The 18,758-nt window shown below is 42.1% G+C and overlaps 1 protein-coding gene across 10 annotated transcripts in view; it reads right to left on the reverse strand.

Moving 5' to 3' along the window:
* Positions 1 to 18,758, reverse strand: part of sugct (succinyl-CoA:glutarate-CoA transferase) — a 310,078-nt gene that overhangs the window by 260,282 nt on the left and 31,038 nt on the right. For all 10 annotated transcript variants that reach the window (XM_049565792.1, XM_049565787.1, XM_049565795.1 and 7 more), the window contains exons 7-8: positions 8,221 to 8,312; positions 4,378 to 4,521 (exon numbers count right to left, since the gene is read on the reverse strand). In XM_049565792.1, the coding sequence (XP_049421749.1) occupies positions 4,378 to 4,521; positions 8,221 to 8,312 (236 nt within the window). The remainder of the gene's footprint in view (positions 1 to 4,377; positions 4,522 to 8,220; positions 8,313 to 18,758) is intronic.

Raw genomic sequence — 18,758 nt, forward strand, 5'->3', positions numbered from 1 at the left:
AACTTCAAGGAAAAAATCTGCTTTACGGCAGGAAACGTGTCATGTATTGCGAAATTGGTCGGTCAGCCAATCAGGAACTGGAGTGGGTCCTTATGAGGAGTTGGGCATGAGATAGTTGAGTCACGAGCACAATGGCAGAGAGACAAAGTTTGGAGAAAAGTGAAAAACGGCCTAGCAAAAGAAAACGAGCTCCTCTGTTTGAGGAGGCAAAGATATCAGAAAGGAGAGTGATAAAAGAAGAGGAAAAACAAGAGTAAACCTCAGTCAGGTGTTCAAGAGATGGAGGGAGCTCCGTGACCAAAGAGGCTTCAAAACTGATGTCCAGCTAGCTTTCTTTCTAATGGATCAGTAAGTAACACGGCTAAATGTTAGCTAGACGAGAGAGAACTGTACTGTACTGGCTGCTAGTTCATTCCTAGCTGGCCAGCATCGCAAATCGCCGCAACCAGGGACCGGGTAGCGAGTGTTGGTTGGTTGACATCCTCGTTGCCATTTTACGGCAGCCCTCGGACAGTGATATCCCCCTTCCTTCCGTTCTCTTCTCACGGAGGCAGCTATCGACGGATATTGCCCAGCTAAGTTACGCCCAGCTAAGTGAACACTGAACTTTGTTTCCCATTCAATTTGAGCTCTAACCGGCCGCATCGTTCCATATACATATTGGTATAATTCCACTGTGTCTACTGTTGTTTATACTGATACTGTACATATTGGTATAATTTACTGTGAGTTGCTTGTACTAGTACTGTGCATTCTGGTATAATTATTTGCATTACTATTTGTTTTTGTTTTTTTCAGATAAATCTTTTAATTGTTGCTTGTTCTCTTTACTCATTTATTTAGGAGAGTGTCCACACACCTTCTCATTCTACATATACATAGAGGTATACCGTTGGCTTTACAGCCTACATTTTATTTAATTTAGAGAGTCTAATAGAGTCATATTATTGATTATCTCTGATCCCCACGGTCAATTTGGTCATTGCGACAGTGCGACGCAACACCACTGTTGCTAGGTGGCACCAAGCTAAAAAAAATATGTCGCCTCTTTAAGACTTTCCTTTTTGATAAAGCTTATAGTTAGGGCTGGCTCAGGCTTGCCTGGAACCAGCCCCTAGTTAGGTTGACATAGGCCTAGTCTGCAGGGGGACCTCCTTTAATACACCGAGCACCTTCTCGTCTTCCCTCTCTCTCTCTCTCCTTTGCTTACACTCATGTCCTGTTACTGCATGTCACTAACTCGGCTTCTTCTCTGGGGTCTTTGTGCTCCACTGTCTCGCAGGTGAACTCATATCGCAGCGGTGCCTGGATGGTGTGACGTGTGTGGTTGTGCTACCGCGGTGGTCCTGCCTGATGCCACCTACTGCTGCTGTTATTAGTCATACTTCTACTGTTATTATACCCCAGAGATGGGGACTCGAGTCATTGTCACTTGGACTTGAGTCGACTCGAGTCGCTGTTTTGATGACTTGTGACTTGACAAAAAATAAATGTTTTCGGTTAGAATATAAAATTAATAAATTAATTTAAAGGGCCAGTGTGTAAAATGGGTTGAAAACAGTGACATCAGTGGTCAAATTCCAGATTGCAGGGCTCACTCGCTCACCCCTCCCGTCGGGTAAATGACGGTGGCCTCATAGGGACAAAAAGCCTTGCGCATGAGTTTTTCAGGTCTATCTAGTAGGTCTATCTAGCAATGAGGTGAATGTTTATTTAGAAATCTAAGCCATGTTACGATATTGTAATGAATCCCTCACGAGCAGGAGACCAGAGGAGCGTTCAGGAAAAAGGCCAGTTTATTTGAGCACTCCAGAAACTCCGGTAACACTCCAGGGGGTAAAAGACACCGTCCCAAACTCTGACTCTTCTAGCGTAATAGACACACTTCATAACTTTACACACATACTCGTTTACCATGCCGAGTGGGGACCCCCCTCCCCTCTCTGCTCAGTCTCCAGCCCGCACACTAACTGACAGCGTAGCCGGTAAACAGAGTTCAGCTGTTTATTTAGCCTAGCGATATCGCCGGACTATAGTAGCTGCAATGGACAACTTCGAGCGCGATTTTGAAGAGTTTCTTGTAGCAGACACAGATCCAGAGCCATACCTGTTTGAGCTGGAGCATACAGATGAGGAACTCCATGTGTTTGATGCTGAGTGGGCGAGAAGAGAGGCTGAATACACATAATGGGATTCGGTGCTATTGCTACCATCGTTGGGGAGATATTTCATCAGGAGGAAAAGCGCCGCAGAGAGTACATCACAAGGAGTGAAGTTGCATCTTCTTTTCCTCACAGATTACGGCTCGGGTTCATTCTCTCCTGTTGGGTGGTAAGTGTGGTCCATTCGCAAACTTTGTAACTAAAAAAACTTTTCACTACTCTCTATCGACGAACTACTAACACTCTCTGCTGTTTCCTCCTCCTTCTTCCTTTTTTCCGCTGTCTTCGTTGGTTCATTTATACACGCGAAACGCGTTCTCTGGCTGGCTGGATTGTCCGCTCGGTCTGCCGTACATACATGGCGGCGCAAGATGGCGACCTCTCTAAAGCAAGGCCCTTGCTATATATATATATATATATACATATATACATATATGTGTATATATATATATATATATATATATATATATATATATATATATATATATATATATATATATATATATATATATATATATATATATATATATATAAAAGCATAATTATAAGGCTACGAAAAACCAAACAAATTTTATTTTATAGCGATTATACACTTGTATAAACATATTAATGGGTAGAATATTCAGATTCAGATTCAGATTGACAATAAACCATGCCAAATATTACACACTGGCCCTTTAAAAAATAATGTCGATTACCCGGTAGGAGCGCAGGCTGAGAATGGCGTTGTCATAATTGGATCACTACCCTGTCAATCAGTCATGCCCTCTCTACGTACCTTACGTGTTTATTGGAGAAACAGGCCCTCTTATATCAGATAGGCATCAACATATCAGCGGGAGGGGTACCGAGAGTCATCGTCTTTGGCTTTTGGAATTACCATTATTACGGCAAAAGACAAACAGCACAGTGCAAGACATGCGGCATAAACAACTCGGACAGCCAGGCGACAACTTCAAACTTTGTTCGTCATTTGAAGAGCTATTCTGCCCAGTAAGTGCTTGTCAATTAGCTAATATTATCTGGTTAGTCGGTAGTTAGCTAACGTTAGCTTGATACGATATGGGGGTGGAGTGGGGGGGTTGGTCGGTTTGGTGGAACTTGTTTTCTAATTTATTTGCTAACATTAACCCCAGAAAACGTGAGCGAACATTCCGACCGGTTCATCACAAGACCAGTTGTACATTTTATGAACGAGCAACACAGGGTTAAATGAGCTAAATGGGCGATTTTGGCTGCTGCCTTGGTTAGTGTGTGTGTGTGTGTGTGTGTTTGTGTGTTTGTGTGTGTGTGTGTGTGTGTGTGTGTGTGTCTTTGTGTGCAGGCATGGGGGTCATCCCTGCAACATTAACATGGGGGTCTATGGGGATTGACTCGCTCTTGGAGCCAGCCTCAAGTGGACATTAGAGGAACTGCAGTTTGTGGCACTTCAGTGTTCGCTTCATTTTTCAGCCTCGGAGGTTGCCACTTGGAAGAAAGGTCAATTTCACATAGAATACTATCAAGAGATGACATTAACATTTTGTTGTTTTTCACTTGTGTTGGTAAGTCACTAAAACCTAATATTTTCCAAACTAGAACAAAACCCAATGTCTGCAAAATGTCATAACATCAACATCCAGACATTTGAAATATCATCAACCCAATTTACATTCCAACCAAAATTTAACCTCTGTCCGACATAAGAGTCCAACATGTTTCTGACGTCCAGTGCCAGCTGGGCTGTTAAAGGCTTGAAGTGACTGCATTTACAAAAAGAGGTACATGACATTTATTCAGTTTTGTTTCATGAGTTTGTTTTAATAGTAATAACAGAGTCTTGACAATGGGCCTAATGCAAGAATGGAATTTTCTCCTTCTTTGAATGTTTGACTGAAGAATAGGTTCTTATAATGTTTGTAAAGTTTGAATATGCAAGCAAAATGAATTTAATTTTTATTTACCTTTACATACATACATATACATATATACGTATATATATACACACACATATATATACATATATATATATATATATATGTACAGTATATATATACATAACTGACTTCAATAAAATTACTTGTGGGCTGATACAGATCTGAATAGATCACAGCTGTTATCGTTTGAAATTTCAGCAATTAACTCAAAAATTTGATAAATTGACTCAGCTGCAGTTAAACATGGAGATAACACACACACACACACACACACACACACGCACACACTGAGCTGTTACCTGTGAAGACAGCAGGTTACAGTCGATGTGAACTCCCTGCCCAGTCTTCTGTCGTTGCAGCAGGGCGGCCATGATGGCTCCGTGTGCATACAGTCCCGTTGCCAGGTCCGTCATGGCAACGCCTGGACGCACTGGCTCACCATCCTGCTAGCAGAAGCATTGAATTATTGGAGGTGAAGGTGAGGGTTGTGACGTAGTGGATGCTACATCACAAACTTCTCAACTTCTGACATGGTGGCTAGGGACAACAAGGAGCCTGAGCTGGCTACAGTGAATGCCGCCTCGTTATACAGATGTAAGTTACACGTTTTCTGCACTAGCATTGTTTTTTGGTAGTAGTCAGATGACGTTAGAGATTTGATATGGCTGTGGAAATTTAATAAGTTTAGTTTAGTTTATATAGTTTATCAAGGGACAGTGTGCAATAGCATTAATCATTTACAAGAAATGAGGAGATGGTTGCACCAGATTTAGCTATAACTGCTAATTTCCATCTGTAGTCCCAACATATAATTTACAATATACACAGACCACAATCTAAAATACAAAGAAGAAACCTAAAATACAGATGAACAGTGGACAGCACAGAGACAATAGCTTCATAGAATTTCCACATTTAAATCTGAGTCCAGGACAACACCAAGATTTCTTGTGTGACTAGTTATAAAAGAGAGAGGGCCTCAAGGTGAGAGCTGACATTCTTTCTGTCTGTGGCCCGAAGACAATTACGTTGGTCTTATCTAGGGTTGGGACTCGTTAGGATTTTAACGATTCCGATTCCTTACCGATTCTTTCTTAACGGTCCGATTCCTTACCGATTCCTCTTACCAATTCCTCTTACCGATTCCTTTACCGATTCCTACATTATATTCATTATTCTTGGTATACTTAAACAAATATATAATAAGCACAAATGCAATCATACAAATACAAAAACTTTATTCTAACTGTTGCACAGTACAATTAGATGAAAATACACATTTATGTGTGGTGTGTATTTCAGATTTAGAGCTCGTATCATCTCCCTGAGAATATATAACAACAAAAAGTGATTCTCTGATTTCTACAGTAACACTATTACCTTACGTGACAACACCTGAACACAACACACACACATTGGCTGTTTGTTTCTACCGCTCCCCTCGCTGGAAGCCTCGGACCTCCTGCCGCCAGCCTCCGTCTTGATTAAATGCTGAAAATTAAATAAAAGAGGGAGACAAGTCTTCCTATTTTATCTTATTTTGTTATATTTCTCCCTCTCCCCTCGCTGGAAGCCTTGGACCTCCCGCCGCCCACTCCCGTCTCAAACACGGAGGTCTCCCTCTCCGCTAAGCACCCACGGCGCACACCCGGCCTGTTAAATAGCCTGGAACCATAACAACTGTGTGACACAAATTCAGTGCTTTAGTCATTAAATAATGTCGGGCTCGGTCGGGTTCAGAAAGAAATATGCGGCCCGTGCCGCACTCTAATGGAAATGCATGTGACGTTTTTTTTTTTACAATCTAGGAACCGTTTGAAGGAACCGTTACTCCAATTGTGATGGAACCGGTTCTGGACTGGAACTTTGGACCCGGTTCCAAAAAAGAACCGGATCCGGATCCCAACCCTAGTCTTATCTCTGTGGAGTTGGACAAGTTTGTTTCCTTTTCCTGCATTAATTTTATATAAATTTCTATTTAAGTAGCCTATAATGTTACATAATGCAGGAGGGCGACTGTTGGGTGGGTGCAGCTGCTTAGAAGCTGGGAAGAGGCCATCTCATTTCATCTTTTATTTTTTTCTTCCAGGTGGGTGAAAATCACCTGCAGCAAAGCCAATCATAACTCTTTACTTAATGCTGTTGCAGAATTATAATTGTACTATTGTTCATAAAGTTTTAAGCTCAGCTAACAGAGCTGACATCAGCTGTTGGCTGTTGCCCAAAATTGTTACGCACTCTCATTGCACGTCCACTAGAGACTGACATTTTTTGGGGATTCCCGTTGGTCACAGGATTCCTGTGGGATTTCCCCTGGATGGGAGTTAATTTTACATCTCATCACATGACTGACACAAGACAGGAAAAAAATTCAACAGGAACAGGCGTGACAGGAATCATAATATTTATATTGAGTGAACAATGTGAAATCAGCAGCTATTAGTTTGTTTTCAGAGAGCCTTGTTTTATGGTAAACATTTAAAGAAAAATGGATCATTTTTTAAGATAATATTATTATGGTGCATAATTTTCATTAGCACAATAATGGTTATTCCTTTTATCTGACCAAGCTAATGGACTCACTGCTAGTTATTTCCCATATGATTGTAGCAATTAGAATCAGAATATGATTTACGACCAAGTACGTTTTCACTTACAAGGAATTTGCCTTGGTGTTTGGTGCAAACAATAAAGATATCAAGAGGAAATAAAATACAAGCCAAAGTATTGTAACAGTCAGTAAAATAAATATAGAATAGAAAATTACAGTAAAAACACGAAAAATATACTTTAAAAATATTAATGTGACAAAATTATTTACACTATAGCTGTTTCAGCTGTTAGAAGGTATTTCAGCATTATGCTATACTGATTGAAATGGTTAGTTTTTATATATGAATATGTAGTTCTAATGCGGATAAACACAGTTTTCCGTTATCAAAAAACAAAACACGGTAACAGGTTGGGGCAGAAGCATTCCCGGAACCCATCGGCTGTATTCGGCGTCTGACTTCCAGCAGACAGCAATACAGCCTCTGGGGGCAGACCCCCGATTTTTTGGCATTCTGGTTTGATTTGGGCAGAGGAGGCGAATTTCCGTTTCTGACTTCTGTTTATATATAAGTAAATATGCTGAACCATTGCGATGGATTCAGAGTTTGCACGCCAATTATGTTCTGCCTCGTTATTCACCGCACGGACCGTTTAACCGGGCAATAACTGCAGCCGGCTCTAACGTGATTGGTCAATATCACGCGGACTACAAACAGCCTACAACCGGAAACCAGGGCCCTTCCGCTCTTCTTCTGGAGGCAAGATCTCCGGGGTTTGCCTACAGACTCTACATTCAGTGAATGTAGCTTTCCTGGCGGAACATGATCCTCAGGGGTTCTTGACCTAGTATCCACTGGTCAGTGAAGATGTAAAAATACATACTAAAAGGGACCAAACAGGATTTTGTTTTGTGGAAGTGGGACTTCATGTCATCCTCTAATGCCTGCCTCTCTTTCTCTCTATCTCTCTGTCTCTCCCCTGCTTCACTCATTTTCATCGCTGGGTCTTCATTTGATTCTCCAAAATTGAAACAAGGTTCTAGAAGGGGCGTTGAAGCGGTTTGATGCACCACGTAATGCTTATGGTGCATGATTGGCCATTTAAAACAATGGGTGCAATTCAAAATGGAGGATCACTTTCAGTGTGTTTGGGCCTTAAAACTTAAGAAGTAAACCTAAAAATAAAGTTTTTTACCTATGTCCTCAGTTTATTTTGTGAAGAGACTGTGTATATTCAACAAGCAGAAACTCTAGATTTCCTGTGAAAACGGATTTATTTTGAAATGACGCAATGCATATAAATAGCATAAACTGACACACCAACCTTGAGTATCCAAAATGCTGGAGAGGTACATAGAGCATCATGGTCGATGTGCATGGCCACCGACTAAGCCTTAGTATTAGATGAGCTGGGACTGAGAATGTATTGAAAGTATTGGATTGACAGATGGACTGATGGGGCTGTTGTAGCTTTAACAATAGAATAGAATAGAATAGAATAGAATAGAATAGAATTGAATTGAATTGAATTGAATTGAATAGAATAGAATAGAATAGAATAGAATAGAATAGAAGAAAACTGACTCTGACCTCCGACCCAGTGATGTGCATCATCCCCGACACAGCAGAGGCAATGGAGTCGTAGCCTGGACTCTGAGACCGAGGACCAGTCTGTCCATAACCTGAACACAAACACACACACACACAGGCACAGACACAGAAACAGAAACAGAAACAGACACACACACACAGAGATTATTACTTTTGTACCCAGTGGGCTGGTTCCTCTCTGACCTGAGAGGAAACACAGCAGGGAATCAAACTGTCGTCCTCTTCCAGTAAAACCACATTCCAGCTGTGTGTTGAGTCTGCCGCTCTGACTAAACAACCAGATTGATTTCCTAAAGAGTCCAGACACAGCTCATTTTCACATCAACAAAAAAATTCCCATAAATGCTTTGAAAATGATCACCTGCCCACTGACGGGACCAAACAACACATATTTAAACTCACATGTTGAGATAGAAACAACTGAGTGAAATGATGAATTCTGAGCTCCAAAGATGGAGTGAAATCAGTGAAGTTGGTATTCAAAATGTGTAACAAAGGCAGAGCTTTAGCAGCACAATCTGGTTGTTTAGAACATCCATAAAGAGGGGAGCAGTCAAAAGTCTGAAAAAACATCAGGTCATTTCTGTGCATCAATCAACCCTAAAAAAAATATTTTACTGCCTGGTGGTTGTATTCCACAAACCAGTCAAGTTTCAGTTACAGTTTACATCTATGTCATCCAGACTCATATGTAGTCACAGCAGACAATGCCTCAAATATGGATGTTGCTGCAAAGAAGCTACAAACTCTAAAACATGGATGCTTCACATCGAGAAGATCTATACAATCAGTACAGTCTCAAGATTAGTGTGACCAATTCATTATCTGACCAAATGTTTCCCCTTCTGTTCCTGAGATATGATGTTGAGTAATGGTCAGAAAAACTTATGATGTCACAGTGAAGTTAACCTTTGACCTTTTAGAAATAAAATGTTATTACTTAAGTTATCATTTTATCCTACGAGACATTTGCATGAAATTTTGCCATAACTAGCACAGGTATTCTTGAGTTAATGGCCAAAAACATGTTTTCCTCAAGGAAAATTTCCCCAAGGCATTCTTGAGATAGACACAAAGTCATGGTGACCTTGACCTTTGACCACCAAATTCTTCAGTTCCTCTTTGAGTCCAAGTGAGCATTTGTGCCAAATTTCAGATATTGGTATTCGTTCTTCAGATATTGTGTTCTCGAGAATGAGACAGACGCAAGGTCACAGTGACCTTTGAACTTTAAGCATCAACATCTAATGAACATAATGAGACGGATAAACGGACAGCCTGAAAACATAATTGTCTATCAACATGTCAAATTGTCCACTTCAATATGTCAAACCTCAGATATTTTATATTTATCTTCGTTAAGGGTCTTTTTCTGTAAATTCTTTAAGAATTATTGTCAATGTTGAGCAATTTAAAAGCAGAAGCAGCAACACAAGATACACTTGAAAAATGAAAGTCTACAAACATCATCAAATGCAAATATTTTTATGCCACAAGAGAACATTTTGTAATGTTTTGAGAATAAGAGCTGCCACAAAAATATAAAGAAATAAAGTAGGGATGCCTGATCAAGTTTTCTTTGGTTCTTCATATCATATCTTCTCCGGACACTGAGTCTTATCTGATACTTAAAAAGATAAACAGAGACATAAATATAGAGACATTTTAACATAAACTGACATTAAATATCTGACACACTGAAATAACCTTATTTTTCATGAGCTACATGATCCAAATACTAAATGTCCTGGTTCAAAACTTTGAAGTAGATCAGCTTAAATAATCAGAATTTGTCTGATAGAATGTTACTCTTGAAACTGATGTGATGTGATCAGCTAGAGAAGAGACTGGTTGTATTTCTGCCAATACCAATCTATTAAAATATATTCCCCAGTTTGGCCCAGACAGCAATCTTTAGTATCAGCTTTGTGAAATAAAGTTACTAAATGTCAATGGATCATCTCTCTGTTGGTTGATTTTCATTAAAATTAAGTAAAACCAGCAACTGCATGGAGAGAAGGATATCAATCTAGGAACTGATGGATAGTTTGTAAAACTATCAGCAGAAATGTAAGGGTTTACAGAATCTGTTATTAAAACTGTTGAGTATGATCCATCAGCAGCTGAACATCCTGCTGTAACTGAGACCAACAAACATCATGAAATCTAGTTTCTGCCTTTTTTCCCTTTTGTTACAAACTGACAGGAATTAGAGTTTTTAGGGGATGGAGACATCAATCTATGAAGCATCCTGCTCAGTTTCAGACAGCTCAGGATGAAACCAGGCTATAAATCTGCCCACTGCATCCAGCTGCTGCAGCTTAATGAGGCCTCCTGGGTAATGTAGTTTTTTTCCTTAAAGAAGGAGGCGGAGGAAGGAAGCGAAAACAAAAAAGTGTGGGAGTGATGAAGCTGGAACAGAGAAGTGGGAGTTTTAAAACTTAAAGGCAGTTAAAAGACAAAGGAAAGGGAGGAAAGAAATGAAATGGAAAGAAGGGTATTAAGACAAAATACATGAAGGCATAAAGAGCGAGAAGAGCTCACCCTTTCACATTTCTCTCCATCCCACTCTCACTACTCCCTCTAATCAGCTGACTATGGGTGTTCACTCCTCTTGTTATCCAATCACACTTTGCCACGATCTCTCAGACAATCAGGATGCCACTGCAAAATTTTAAATCTGCTCTCTCTTCTGCTGATGCCAGCCATCATTTTAGGCAGAATCTTCGCACTGGCAGTCGCTCACCTTACTTTTTACTTTGCAGTCTCTTATTGATAGTATCAGCCTTGTGCGATTCCTCAGCAGAAATGGAATCATCTCTCACTCATCACGTCCTCCAGTTCAGGCAATTTCGCCTGTTACAAGTCAGTATTGTCAATGCGCAACTTCAGCCTTCGTTTATATCTCCAGTCTTGATCTCAGTGACATCTGCGAATTCAAGATATTGGCCCAATACTACACATAACATGATCTGTTTCTTCGGGACACTTTGCATATGTACACCCAGATTGCCAAGCACAGTCCCTGGTTACTCTGGCCAAGTTTTCCACGCACACCTTGCTTCAGTCCCTAGATATGCTTCAGCCTCTGCCTCATCAGCATCCTCATCAACGCAGGCCTCCATATGCAGCCAGTCACCACATGCAGCCAGCTGGCATCCACTCCGCAGCCAGTGTCCTGCCCGAACCAGCACTTCATTCTGCCTCCAGCCTCTCCAGCCCCGGTGCACCTGGATCCCTTATGGCAAGAGAGCCGGCGGTTCAAGCCATCTGATCATAAGCTGCCCTCACTGTTTAACTTAAGTGTGTCTCATATGATCTGATCATTCAGTGCTGCAGACAAATCTTATCACTGCATCATTAATATGAAGTGATTTATTTCCTCCTCCTGTCACCCCTCGTTTCAATGGGAAAACACTTAAGGTAATACTGTAATAGTGGCCTTGATTTTTGGTTCATTGGGTTTCATCAAAGTAAGCATACCAGGCAGGCACACTAAGCCCTCTCCTTTACAATGGTATGTCCTCATTTCAAGAAAAGCGAGTTTTCCTCTTCGTCTTCATTCAGAAAAAATAAATAAAATTCACATGTGTATCATGGTGTTATCTTACCACACTTCCTGTATCATTTCAAATTAAAAGCCCCTCAGCGATTTTTTTGTGTGGGTTTTATGGATGACCGACAGAGAATATACTATTATCGAGCACAAACAATTAAATACGCACTCATTATAGTACTCGTATTTACTCATATTCCTTTACTTTCAGGAAACACAGTGTAGTTTGCATGCGTGTCTATGCATGTGCTCTCACATCAGCTGTTCATCAGGTGGCAGTTCTTTAAATCTGCTAATATTTGATATCTTGCATTCGATGAGTTACAGTGTTCAGCTAGTCTGTATTAATAAGTAATTAAATGAATGTTTCAAATTGATAAATATATTAGAAAATTGAAAATAAAATAAAAATTAAGGAGGAAGTTGTGTGCTGGAAGGCCTCTAAAGGCCAATTTCCACCAGATGCGTGTTGGTTGCGTCTCCGCTCCGGCACGGCAGCGGAGCCGATAGGATTCCATTCTAGTCAATGTGTGTGTTTCCACCGGCTGCGGCTGTGCTGCGTTCCAGCTCCGTCTCAGCTCCGGCACTCCGGAGCCCTCCGCAACAGATACGCAGGACTTCTATTTTTGCTGGACGCCGGAGCACAACGCAGCAATTCAGCACAGAGCAGATCGTACGGGGCAGGAAGTCCTGCACAGAAACACGATAAAACATCCGGTTAATTTTCAAAATAAAATACACAGTGTTCACGGCGGATCATATTTCCCTGCACTACACCTTAAAAACTACATAATGGGCAGAGGCTGGCCTGAAGTCAACAGGTCAGAGGTTTTCAGACGTCATTTCACCCCATGAACACCATGGACGAGGAGATATTAATCACGGCAGTGCACCGAGATGTCTTCCGGCGGAGCTGCACCGCACCGCACAGCAAACGCAGCTGGTGGGTATTGACGGACGGCGGAGCACGCAGCGGATAACCAGCGCTGCCGTTCCACAACGGACACGCATCCAGTGGAAATCCAGCGTAAGGTAATTGAGATCATGATATTGGTACTCATAGATCAACTTCTAATTGAATCAGTTTTACTAATTGTTCAGCCCTTCCAGGATTGCTCTGCGATTTGGCTACAATGAACTTGTCTGACTAATCTGTAAAACACTTCGGGTTTGCCGTTGGGTTTGAAATGTGCTATAGGCCTAAATAAATCTGCCTTGCCTTTCCAAGACAGGTTTTGATGAGTAAATCAAAAAAAAAAAAATAAAAAAAATAAATAATGAAATAAAATAAAATAAGGCACGGCATGGTGGTGTGGTGGTTAGCACTGTCGCCTCACAGCAAGAGGGTTGCCGGTTCGATCCCGGGTGTGGGAGCCCTTCTGTGCGGAGTTTGCATGTTCTCCCCGTGTCAGCATGGGTTCTCTCCGGGCACTCCGGCTTCCTCGCACAGTCCAAAGACATGCAGATTGGGGACTAGGTTAATTGGTAACTCTAAATTGTCCATAGGTGTGAATGTGAGCGTGAATGGTTGTTTGTCTCTATGTGTCAGCCCTGCGATAGTCTGGCGACCTGTCCAGGGTGTACCCTGCCTCTCGCCCGATGTCAGCTGGGATAGGCTCCAGCCCCCCCGCGACCCTCAAGAGGATGAAGCGGTTAGAAGATGAATGAATGAATGAATAAAATAAAATACTCAAAGGATAATTCTCGCGCCTCTATTGCAGTACCATCCTACCTCCTTTTCCCTGCTGGGTTGCCTTTTATCATACGCACAGTAATACAGAAGCAGCCATTGGCACGGGGGCATGTTGCTGTTTTGTGCTATGACCTATTTAAGTGCTGGAAGTTGTTATTTACCTGCGCTCCAACTGGATGCACATACAATACCGTGCTGCGCTGCTGTGTGAGCAGCGTGTTTGTCTGTGCGTAACAGCAGTCTTTTTATGGTTACTTACACATTGTCCACAACAATAACTATGTCAGGTAACAAACTGTGCCGGGCTTGGGTCGGGTTTGGTCAGGAAAATGCTCTAGCGTGCTCACCTGTGCGTTTGTGCACGTGTCTGTGTGCGCATCAAAATGGAGCCCTCTCCTCTTATATGCTTTACTCACAAGTGTGTGAATTGATCTGGATATGAAACGTCTGTAGAGCCAAATAATATAACGGTAGTTTCTAAAGAGCTGAGACGGAGGGAAAAATTTTTTAAAAAAGCAGCGGCAGTGTGCCGCTAGTTGCATATAGGGGAAACACTGTACTTCAAATCAGCCCCCGTTAATCACCAAGCTGTACAGGAACGTAGAAAATGCACGCACTACCATTAATATATTTAAGAAGGCACAAACAGTGTGTAAATACAGTAATAAAAAGTTAAGACAGAATATTTTGGTCGGCGTCAAGCAATAAACCCAAGAATTCGACAGTCCAAGTCCCACAGGTGAAGCTGTCCTTAGTGGTGTGGGAGCAAGTGCAGGCACATCGTGGTTACAATGGTTGGGGCTCAATCGTCCTGTTTGCTTTATTCTACGTCCTGATTAAAGAGGTCCTTGCGATGTCAGCTCCGTCCTGGTGGCACTCTGGGCGGTTTTCTCAACACTTGTGGCATTTCATAATCGTCATGTTTTGAGACTGTCTGCAGTTCAGTAGTATGCCACACTGCTCAGTTCTGGTAATCACAGTTCCCAGTTGTAAATAGTCGTAATTCGAACTGTCTTTCACAATTATATCCATCACAGATTCACTAATTCTATGATGTCATCCATGAATCGGTGCCCGGAACATGCCTCAGTCCGTGTCGTGTAGAGCAGACCGTAGGGCAGCCTCTAATTAGCCTTACCTTTTCCCAATCTCACGCACATTAAGGGCATGCATAGTAGGTAACTCATTTTGAGCTCAGCAAGATTGCCGCGTGGACGCCCTCTCATATGCAGATGACATCATTGCTAGATTTGGGCGATCTTGTCCATATCCTATCGTCCTATCGCCATCTAGTGATCTAGGGGGGGTCCATTATGCGTCGCCGCTGAAACGTTCACTTATAGCCTCTCTTTGGCGTTTGAGCAGCTTTATAAAACATGTAATGAACATGAACATGAACATGTAATGGCTCCTTAATTAGCAAGTTGACTTTACATAGACGGCATATCTTTTCAATTTCTCCTGACATTGTGGTGTTTGGTTTGTTCACCGCTCGGCCCGAACATACTCGGGCGGAACATACACGGAACAGATTCCGTGGAGGTCCGCGCGGACTCAAAGCAGACATCCGCAAGCCCTGTGCACGCAAACCTCAGATTTTACGATTGCGCGGACTCCGCTCCGCGCACCAGTGACTGCTCTGCATGTATTTTTCACATCGCGGGGATTTTTCACGGACATTTTTACAGGAAACTACAACGCGGAAGTGCGCTCGACTATGAAAGCCCAAATGACTGCGGACATTCGTCGCGGAGTCCGCTCCGCTTATAGTATGCCCAAGTATGCTTGTGTCGAATGGGCGGAGGTGTTGATCTCCCCTCCCCCTCCCCCCACCCTCCACTCTCTCACTAAGCAGCCTCCCTCTGCCTCCTCTCACTCAGCCTCATTCAGCTACGATCTCGTCAGCATGCTCGACACACATGCTGTCTCCCCCCCACACCTCGCGATTGCATCGTCATTTAAAAAAGACATCGTGAAACAACCCTTCTATCACCGATGGGTGATCCACAACCCTAATCATTGCACCATGGATGCTCCGTTCGTATTCAGCAGTGATCCAGAGCATCATTCGTCTACTGCCTACAGGGGAAAAAGTTATTAAGTTGTTATTTTAAAGGCCCTTCTAGGGACGGGCATTGGAAATTAGCAGTAGCTACAAATTCTGTGATACATTGCATTGGATAATTGCTATGCACTTCTCTATGTTAAAGGCGCTGTATGTAAGAATGTCGCCAAAACGGTTACTGCACTCAAATTCAAAATACTGCCGCGAGTTGTGTCCACCCCCCCTCCCCTACAGATTCAAGGTTGCTGGACAGCGGCACGCTGGAGACTGATTTGTTTGCCCACGGGCGGCTGCCGTGGCAGGGCCGCGTCGCCGCGTCCTTGATCTTCGGTTTTCCAGCGGACCGTTCGAGCAAGTCCGGCTTCTCTGCTGCTAACGCTGCTGCCAGGATACAGCTGAGGAGGAGCCGGCTGCTAATGCTATGTACCGGGACACTGCTAACGCTGCTGCCGGGATACAGCTGAGGAGGAGCTGACTGCTAATGCTATGTACCGGGACACTGCTAATGCTGCTTGCCGTGCTGCTGTAGCTCAGTCATAACTGTAACTGATGCTGAGACTCTACTGACTGCGTGACTGGTAGACAGCGGTGGGTGGCGCAAACAGGCCAAAACACAAATTCAAAACATAATCATGATTTGCGGACTGTAAAAATGTTTTTTAAATGTGAATATTCTGGCTGTACTATTGTTGTCAGTGAGATCAGTATGTTATATGAACATTATTCCTTAGTCTCTGTGACATATTAGGATGATTTTACGACTATTTGCTTTAGATTTCTTACATATAGCTCCTTTAATGTATCTGTCCCTATCAAATAAACAATAAATAAAATAAAATAAATAATAAATACAGCTGGTCAATATACTCTCGAAGATGCCCATGCAACCTCTAATCCTTTTAGTGACACTTGTCCAGTACAGTGGTAGGGCATTTATCATAAAGGACCCACTACATGTAACTAGGCAGTAATCTTGGTCCACTTATTGTTGAGATAGATGCATTTATCATTGAATTTCCCAGTCAAGTGTTGGTAGTATCTATTAAGGCTGAGCAATATGGGGAAAATAAATAAATAAATAAATAAAGTAAAATATTCTTATATATAAAAATAAAAATAAATAAAATCATATCTCTTTATTTCAGGCTGACTGGCGATACACCATAATTATCTCAGTATCTTCAGTTGCGAGCCGAGCCATATTCGAGATGTCATAAGCAATTAAAAGAATGATCAAAATAAATTGCAAAGACAGGGATCTTATCCACTTTTGAAAACATGCAGCTGCACATAGTTACTCTTCAAACACACTAGTCAGCAGCGGGGTTCCTGTGCAGTGTTGTGAAGTGTGGCTGGTTCAAGCCACACCTGAAAGAAGCATTGGACATGGCTAAGTGGCGACGATTTCAAACACAAGTACACAATTGGCTTCACTATAACTTGCAGCATTCACAGACATAGCCTTGTCTTTTACTGGACACACTTTCCCCACAAACACATCATGCCAATGTTTTAGCACAAGCCTATAGCATTTTAAATTGTATAAAGTACCCTAGCGCCTAGCAGACTCTCCCCTACTCACATTAAGCCAGGGCCAACAGCAACATTAACAATGTCACTTCTACCAAATAAAACCAGTAGCATGGCCATCTGACCTTTTACAAGCTGTTTTGGCCATTGGCGACCCTATGTCAATCATCATAAATCTCAACTGTCACAATAATTGCCAGGGCAGAATTTTTCTACTATCAGTGGATTAGCAAATTACCCATCATGGGTTTTTGGGGGGAGCCAGGTCTGGCCCCATTTTTGCACCATTTCATAAATCAAGTTTCTGCTCCCTAATTTCTCGCTAAGTCAGTCATATAGCTGGTGGTGGTCTTTTGTGGTTTTCGCATCTGCTACCTCTCAATCAAATCTCAGTTAGGGTTTGTCCTATTGCCCACCTTCATATTTGATGGAATCACAGTCATACATCAGCCATTTGCCAATGACCTGAAATGTGCTTGCTGTTCAGTCCTATTTTCCTTGCACTTCTTCATATGATTCCTATTCCGTCTGCCTCAGTTCAGTTTAGATGGCTGTCATTTATCACATGTTCCCACAACACCCATGTTCTACGCAATCTCATGCCGTATGCACAGTCATCCATGGTCCTCTAACTACATGCCACATGCACTAACACCCGCTCATCTGCTAACTGCTCACGTCTATCACTTTTTAATCCACAATCATGCATCACCCATGAATATTTCATTTTGGTTATCTAATCACAATTTCTGTCCGCTGATTCTTTATCTGCTGGTCTTGGGACCTATTCTGCTGTATTCATTTATTCAAGTTGGCCTTGAATTAATGCAATACTATTGATTCATTCCCATTACCTTGCTTGACTTTATCATGCTGCTCACTCATTTTCATGGACTTCGGGACCTCACGCAAATGCACAATCACAGTCTGAGGGACCTCGATGCTGTATGCTCTAACACCCTCGGTCTTCGGACCTCATGCAAATGCTCTATCATGGTCTGTGGGACCTCATGCTGTATCCTCTAACACCCATGGTCTTCAGGACCTCATGTAAATGCTCCATCATGGTCTGTGGGACCCCATGCTGTATGCACCAACACCCAAGGTCTTCGAGACCGCCCTCTGAATGCTCATTCGTGGTCCTCGGGACCCCATGCAACATTTAATTCTTGTTGGTCGTGCTACCATTAATCTCCGTTTGTCATACGGACTTAATTTCTGTTTGGTTGTTGGACCTTATTTTACTTTCACCATGTTATTTAAGTTGGTCTTCTGACCTTAGTTTCTGTTCGGTCTATGACCTTTTATTTTTGTTTGTCTTCTGACCTTTTATTTTGTTCTACTGATGGTCTTTAGGACCCCAGTTTGTGCACCCAGGTCTACGGGACCTCATGCTCATACACGGTAATTTATTTTCGGTCGTCAGACCATAATTTCTGTTTATCAATGATGACGTTAATTTCTGTTTGGTCTCATGACCTTTTATTTATGTTCGGTCCTCGTAGATCTTTTATTATGTTCCACATATTCACCTTATTTTTCATGGAAACACGGAGGCAAAACAGAACGCAGCCAGCTTCTGTTTTTTTGTGCGACACTTCTGGTCCAGCACTCTTGACCACTGTGTAAATGAGAATCGCCTTGTTGTTTACCTTGATGAGTTCAGCTATACA

The sequence above is a fragment of the Epinephelus fuscoguttatus genome, linkage group LG21 (assembly GCF_011397635.1).
Source record: "Epinephelus fuscoguttatus linkage group LG21, E.fuscoguttatus.final_Chr_v1".
NCBI classification, from domain to species: domain Eukaryota; kingdom Metazoa; phylum Chordata; class Actinopteri; order Perciformes; family Serranidae; genus Epinephelus; species Epinephelus fuscoguttatus.